Here is a 7,034-nt window from a genome sequence, read left to right as displayed (position 1 = left end):
AAAGAAAAAAGCCTGCGAGAACGAATCGCGGACGCCTGACAAGCTCGCGTCACCTCCGTGAAGGTGATGGCATGCACATGGACAGACGACAGTGCATGTGTGTGGGCATGTGCATGCTCATGTGCATGCACATGCGGGGGCAAAGCGCTACCGGGCTAGCGGGCCAAAGCGCAAAGCCAAAGGCAACGCGCGCCGTTACACCACAGCACACCGACCGTTATACGGTATTTACTTATTAGGACTAGCGTGTTAGCGAGCGTCTCGCTGGACGCTGCGTGGTCGCAGAGAGGCTGGGATGGCAAAGTGCTGGCAGGCCCGCACAGGAAAGGGGCTTCCACGGTGTTCAGAGAGGTTTGTTGCGGAACCCACGAAAACGCTGTCTGACTGGTCAGGCCTCACGCGCGCTCATCACCCATCGCCACCGCCGCACCATCTCGGCCTTGCGCGCCGCAGCTCGACGACCCGCAGTCGGGCGCCGCCCGCCGCCGCCGCCGCGCCCTCGCCGGCTGCCTCGCTGTCCACCAACGCAAAGGCCGGCGCGAGCCCCTCCACGAAGCGTGCCTGAGGCGTCGGGGCACGTGACCTTTAGCGGGGCCCGCTCCAGAGGCCCCACCGCGCGCGCTGTTGCGCCGCGCCGCGCCTCCCCGCCGTGCCTCTCCGGAAACGCGAGGACCACCGTCGCGTCGGCGCCGGCCAGAGCGCGGATCGTCGCGCCGAGGGCGGCGTACGATCGCGGCGAGTAGAGCACGTCCGAGGCGACGACGGTGTCGAAGCCTTCAGGCCAGCGCCCGGCGAGGTCGGCGAGGTGCGCGGCGTCGCCCCAGCGACAGGGCGCGACGCTCACCGCCGCGGCCCGCTCTCCGTTGAGCCTCGCATTCTCAGCGAGCGACTCGAGCCGGCTGCGCTCCTCCCGCTCGCCCGGCCCGGCGGCGAGCGTCACGACCGAGTCGGCGTCGGAGAGCACGACGTGTTTGGCTCCCAGCGCCGCAGCAGAGAGGCCCACGGCGCCCGTGCCGGCGCCCAGCTCGATGACCGACCGGCCGCACACAATTGAGGCCCGGCGCCGCTCGAGGTGGGCGATGGCGAGCGGCGCAGACTCCCACACGCGAAAGCCAGTCACGTCGCCGACCTCGCCGATCCCACTCCCGGAGCGCGTCGCACCCGCTGCGAGCTCGATCGAGTCGTAGTAGTGCCGCGCCGTGTTGTGGATGAGCACGGGCTGGCCGTCAATCTGCGCGACGGCGCGCTGCGCGGCACGCGCAGCGATCCGGCGGCGAGCGATCCGCATTCACTCTTGGGCCCAATGCACAGCCTCAGATGAAGAATGGCGCTGCCAGAGCCCACGAGCAGCTTGGACGGCGCTTGGAGGGTCGGCGAAGTGAGAGGGCTAGCGGAGACACTCCACTAGCTGGCTCAAGTGCGCGGGCGACCGCCACGCACGACTTCTTTTTGCTTTCGACTCCTTCCTTCTGTCTAAGGTCTCGAAAAAGCGCGAGTCAGAGGAGTTGCACTCACTTGTCGGTTAACTGATCATGCCCCGACCCTCTTGGGCAGCAGCTGCTTCGATAGGTCCTCCCCGTGGCCGAGGCAGCCGGGCCCGTCGTTGCCCCAGGTGAACTCTGAAGACGGGTAGACGGCGCCGTCGGCGGTGACGGTGAGGCTGTGTTCGGATCCCGCCCTGAGCCCTGGCTGTCAGGCTGTCAGGTGCTGTCAGGTGATCTGTCGGGCTGTCGGGCACTGTCAGGCACTGTCAGGTGCCTCTGTCAGACCAGCTGTCAGGTGCCTCTGTCAGTGCTGTCGGGTGCTGTCGGGTGCGTGTCTGACATCAGAGGTGCTCTGTAGCTGTCGGGTGCTGTCGGAGCTGTCGGGTGTTGCTGTCAGACGCTGTCGGAGCTGTCAGAGCTGTCAGGCTGCTGCTGCTGTCAGACGTAGGCCGGTGCTGTCAGGTGCTGTCAGGTGGTGCTGTCGCCTGTCGGGGTGCTGTCAGGCTCTGACACACACCAGCCACACTTATGACACTATCAAGAGGAGACCAGCAGGACTCTGCTACACATACTCTAGTCCCTACTCTGCCTCCGGTCCCACCATCTTCTTCATGGTGGACGTCACCAGATCTTCTTGTCTGCCGCACTGAGTCTGGAAGGCCTCCCCATCGTTGTCGCTCGTCAGCTTGTAGTACTTGCACGCTCTGTTCTGGTAGCGCGGGCCGTCTGCGGGGGGTCACGTCACCCTTTTCACCTCACGGTCCCACCGGAGGATAAAGAGGCCCTTGGTTGGCGTCGTTGATGAAGACCCCGTTGCTGCTGGCCAGGCGGCGGCGGGGGCGCTGACGCCGATGACGCCGGCGGCTACGCAGCTGCCCCCCTCCTACGGCGTGATCACGCCCCGGCAGCGGCGGCCGCCTGGGGAGCGCAGATGGCGGCGCAGGCGCAGGCGGCGGGCCGGCGGCGGCGGCACAGACGGCGGCGGCCACCCCCATCCAGACGCCGTAGGCATATGGCTGTATGTAGGGCCCCAGAAGGCTAGCTGGTAGCTTCATTTGTAGTTGTAGCACAGCCGCGGGTCCGCAGAGGTGGGGCGGGAGGGTTGAGAGAGAGACCCATGAGGCATGACCATCCCATGACACTGCATGGACCACACTCACATGTCTTTGCATGTAACAGTTTTGTTACACCCTCATGGGGCACAAGAAAGAGGCTGCACGGCCTGTGTACGGTCTGTGCTGCTGTCGGGCTGGTCGGGCTGTCGGGCTGTCAGCGCTGCTGTCAGGCCACTGTGTGCTGTCGGGCTGTCGGGCAGCTGTCAGGCTGTCACGTTGGGGCCTGACAGCGACGGAGCACCTCTGATGTCAGACTCTGCTGTCAGGCTGTCAGATACGTGCTGTCAGGCTGTCGGAGAAAAACCTGTGTCACCCGGAATCCATAGTGTCACTCTTATGGATTTGAAATGTCAAATTTGCAGCAAATTTGCACGCAAACTTGTCATTTTGCGAGCAAATAAGATACAAACACACACCGCGTGCGCCCCCGCCGGCGTGGGAGTGGCCGCACCGCGTGCTGGGTGTGCCGTGTCGCGTGTGCAACACTCCCCCCGTGACCACGTCCACGCGATAGCCCCGCGCTGGCCCCCCCCCCGGGGGGGCGCGGTTAGCTCGGTTGACGACCCGAACATTCGCACGTGGAGTGTGTGTGTGTGGCACTCTAAGGATGTTTATCTGCGCACATGTGTGCGTAATTTGGCAATATTTTGAACAGAGAGCCCACTCGAGTAGCGCACTAGAGGCCAGGCATCCCCAGGAGGCGGGAGAGCGAGATCGCCCAAACCATCGTGAGGCGGGAGCGGCGAGAGCGACGACGGCTTGGACGTCGGCTTGGACGTCGGCGGCACGGCGATGATCAACGTGCGGTGGCGGAGGCGATGTGGCCAGAATGAACGCGGTGGCAACGGCACCTATGAAAGCTAAGCCGCAGCGGCATGATCGGTGGCAGGTGGGGCGGTTGCGACGTGGCACAGTGGTAGCGATGATGATGGCCGTGGCGAGGGGGTGGGAAGTGGACACAGCGGGTGCAAGAAACGAGCCGTCTTGAAGTACCTTAAGGTATTGGTGAATGAGGCAGTCGTGTCCGCGACCCAGAAGTTTTGGTGAATGACGCCAGCGAGGCTTGAGGAATGAGCCTCGGCTCCAAGTGCGGAGCGGTCGCGCCACTGGCAAATGTTGCAATGCAGCAGTGGCGAAAGCGAAGGCAGCGTAGCTGCACCGAAGGCAGAGATAGCAACCGCGGCGTGAAATGTCACGGCACAAACGATCAGCAGCGGGTGCATGCGTGATGGCAGCCAGCACGCTGAGATGCACAACACACCTGTGATCTATCGTTTGCAGCAGCGTGATACCAATGTAGTGGTGGTGACGGCTGCCTCCGTGGGAGAAGCAAGTCTGCAGAGGCTGCTGGGTACTATTAGCGCAGTCCGAGCTGCCGATGGCGACTCGTGGTGGCGCGGCTTTTGGCCCGGCGGAGATTGCAGCCAGCGCGATGAATGGACCCTGCGGGGAGGCGAGGAGACGGGCGAGCTGCGACGGCCGAGGAGGCCTGAGCCGCTGCGGACAGAGGCCTGCACGCGACCGGCGTCATCGTCAAACCAAGTTTGTCGCTCCGGCACGCATTTTTGTCGCTCCGGCACGCATTTTTGTCGCTCCGGTGCGCATTTTTGACGCTTCAGGGCGCATTTTTGTCGCTTCAGTGCGCAGTTTTGTCGCTTCAGTGCGCAGTTTTGACGCTTCGGTCCTGTTTCGGCGCGGCGGAAGGCGCCTACTCCCGTGGCAGCTTACACAGGGCTCGCCCATGCTCTCGCGCTGTCGCTGCTTGCGTGGTTGATTGTGCCGGCACTCTGCCGCAGGCGCGGCGATGGCATTGGTTGATTGACGGCAATGGCAGTAGCGATGGCAATGGCAGTGGTGGAGGAGGGAGTGGAGGAGGAGTGCAGACAGCAGCCACGATAGATGAAGTCAGATATCGCATAATAATCTCATAGGCGCTGCAAGTTTGCCTGGTGAGAGGCAATGACGTCGTGCGCAATGCGGAGAAGGCATGAGGCAATGCAGAACGCAAGAGGGGAATGCATGCGACGGCGCAGCGGCGCAGGTAAATGCGGAGCGTAAAATCGCGCGCTGGCGGCGTCACAAACGGCGCCAGACGCAGGAGCAGCACGATGGACACAAGGACATAGGTGGTAGTGCACCGCTGTGCCGTTGCAAAGGCCGCATCCTGCCCTCGTGCGTCGTGGTACAGAGGCGCGTCGTGGTGCCCACATTTGTAGGTGCAAGCTGAATCACTCTTCACCGGGTGATGCGATGGGCGAGTATGCCGCCTCTTTATCGCGTGCACACCCTTCGCCACCGCGGGCTCCATGCGGCAGTTTATCATGAGTCGAGCCAAGGAGGCTAGGCCTCGATTCATCGACTACTACGACCCGACGCCGGCTGGACTGGCTCGGGCATATCAGCAGGGTGGACTCCAATCGCGTCCTCGTCGCATGCTCTCGTCGTAGCTCATGGGTGCCCCCCACGACCGGCCGATCGGATGCCCCAACATGTCGTACGGGCGCTGCATCCGCAGCGCCCGTCGACCGCTCGAGGTGGCCCGAACTCGAGGCCCGAGATCGCCGCCGATCGCTCCACTTGGCGCCAGACGCTGCATGACAGGCGTCGGCCCGACGCCTTATTTGCTATGTTAGAGAGGAAAGCCGCCCTCCCTGCGTATCGCGCGCACTAAACCAGAGAGCACGGCGAGGACAATGCGGCTATGGACACCACGCTACGGGCGCTTGCGAGGTCGTGAGCGATGTGACCGAGATTCGGCTCGCTATACTGTTGCCTCTGCACAACCCTCTCCTGAGATCGCACAGAAGTGAACGCCTCGTGTGCGTATGCCCCGTGTTTCTGCGTGTGCGTGTGCCCCGTATGTTTCTTGTGCGTGTGCGTGTGTGCCCCGTGTTTCTGCGTGTGCGTGTGCTCAGACGTGTGTGAGACTGAAAATTGCTCATGCACCGCCGCTTGATTTCCCTACGCCAAAACAGGAAAGGGCGACGGATTAGTTGAGGTTGCGAGTACGGCAGCTATTGCGAGCTGGCGCGTCTACGGCATTGCGTGCGACACAAGGTGAAGGTCGCGCGGTGTGCGACGAGGTCAATGGATCGGATTCCGTCCTCAGACAAGCGAGGGCTCACGATGAGGGCTACTCTTCACCCCATCGCCTCCACTGCCGTCGCCGCTGCCGTCACCGTCAGCGCCGACCCCGTCTCTCATCACCACCGTCGTCACCGTCACAACCGCCACCACCCCGTCACCGCCGCCCCGCCGGAGTCGTCGCGCCGCCACTACACCGTCCCCTCCGCCGCGGGTGCCCCGGGGGTTGCGGTGGCCCCCCCCGCGGGGGCCTCCCCCCCCGGGGCTTTGGGTGCCCCCCCCCCCCCCCCCCCCCCGCCAACGCTACCGCCGCCGTCGCGTCACTACCACTGCACCGCCACCGGAGTCGCCGCCAGCCCACAACCGCCACCACCGTCACCGCCGCCACACCGTCACCGCACCGCCACCATCGTCGCCTCCGATGCCGTCGCCCCCGCCGCCGCCGCCCCCGCCGCCGTCGCCCCGGCCGCCGTCATCACCGCCACCCCCGTCACAACCACCGTGTCGCCGTCACAACCTCCACCACCGTCACCGCCGCCACCGTCGTCCGCGCCGCCACCTTCCGATCGTCAGACACCTCTGCCACCAAGATCGACCCGTCAAGTTCGTCCCCGCCGCTGTCGCCTTCGATGCTTTCGCCGCTGACGCCGCCATCACCGCCGCTCCACGTCATAAGCACCGTCCTCTCGCTACAAGCGCCCCACAAGTCAATCGCCACCATCACCTCATCACCACGCCGCCACTGCCAGCCGCCACGCCGCCATCCCCTGCCGCCGTCGCCCCTGCCGCCGTCGCCACCGCCGCCATCGGGGCGTCGGCGAGGTGGCCTGGCGGCGGCAACGGTGCCGGTGACAGTGACGATGAGATGGCGGCGGTAGCGGCGGCGGCGGCGACGGCGGCAGTGGCGCCGGCGGCGGAGGTGGAGGCGACGGCGGCGGAGGCGACGGCGGCGGAGGCGACGGCGGTGGTGTTGTGGTGAAGGTGTGGCGACGGCGGTAGTGTTGTGGTGAAGGTGTGGCGGCGGTGACGGTGGCGTGGCGGTTGTGAGCTGGCTGAGACGACGCTCGCGGTGACAGTGACAGTGGCGCGACGGCGTCAATAGCGATGGCGGCGGTGGTGACGGCAGCAGGGGCTCGGCGGCTGGGGCGACGGCAGCAGGGGCGACGGCGGCGGGGGCGATGGCGGCGGGAGCAGCGGGGGCAGCGGCGGCGGCGGTGACGGTGGTGGCGGTACGGTGATGGGGCGTCGGTGGTGGACTGGCGGCGACAACGGTGTCGGTGACAGTGACAATGGAGATGGCGGCGGTAGTGGCGGCGGCGGCGGCGACGGAGGGGTGGCGGCGCGGCGTGCG

General features: G+C 65.4%; 3 protein-coding genes across 3 annotated transcripts; 2 read left to right on the top strand and 1 right to left on the bottom strand.

Moving 5' to 3' along the window:
- Positions 1 to 660: 660 nt before the first annotated feature.
- EMIHUDRAFT_458881 (hypothetical protein) lies at positions 661 to 2,094 on the top strand (the record flags this gene model as incomplete). The annotated part of the gene is made up of 2 exons (XM_005771063.1): positions 661 to 1,378; positions 2,014 to 2,094. A coding segment is annotated over one exon (394 nt), but the record flags the coding sequence as incomplete, so codon positions are not given.
- A 145-nt stretch (positions 2,095 to 2,239) lies between these two features.
- On the bottom strand, positions 2,240 to 2,500 carry EMIHUDRAFT_369791 (hypothetical protein; the record flags this gene model as incomplete). Its single annotated transcript, XM_005771062.1, has 1 exon — positions 2,240 to 2,500. A coding segment is annotated over one exon (261 nt), but the record flags the coding sequence as incomplete, so codon positions are not given.
- Positions 2,501 to 3,194: 694 nt separating this feature from the next.
- Positions 3,195 to 4,590, top strand: EMIHUDRAFT_458879 (hypothetical protein). Its single transcript, XM_005771061.1, has 4 exons — positions 3,195 to 3,990; positions 4,219 to 4,259; positions 4,396 to 4,453; positions 4,556 to 4,590. Exons 1-3 carry the CDS (start codon positions 3,821 to 3,823, stop codon positions 4,419 to 4,421), a joined length of 237 nt encoding a protein of 78 aa, XP_005771118.1. The 5' UTR covers positions 3,195 to 3,820; the 3' UTR covers positions 4,422 to 4,453; positions 4,556 to 4,590.
- Positions 4,591 to 7,034: the final 2,444 nt, after the last annotated feature.

Source organism: Emiliania huxleyi (genome assembly GCF_000372725.1).
Source record: "Emiliania huxleyi CCMP1516 unplaced genomic scaffold EMIHUscaffold_392, whole genome shotgun sequence".
In the NCBI taxonomy this organism is placed as follows: domain Eukaryota; phylum Haptophyta; order Isochrysidales; family Noelaerhabdaceae; genus Emiliania; species Emiliania huxleyi.
This window is presented reverse-complemented; position numbering and strand designations above follow the sequence as displayed.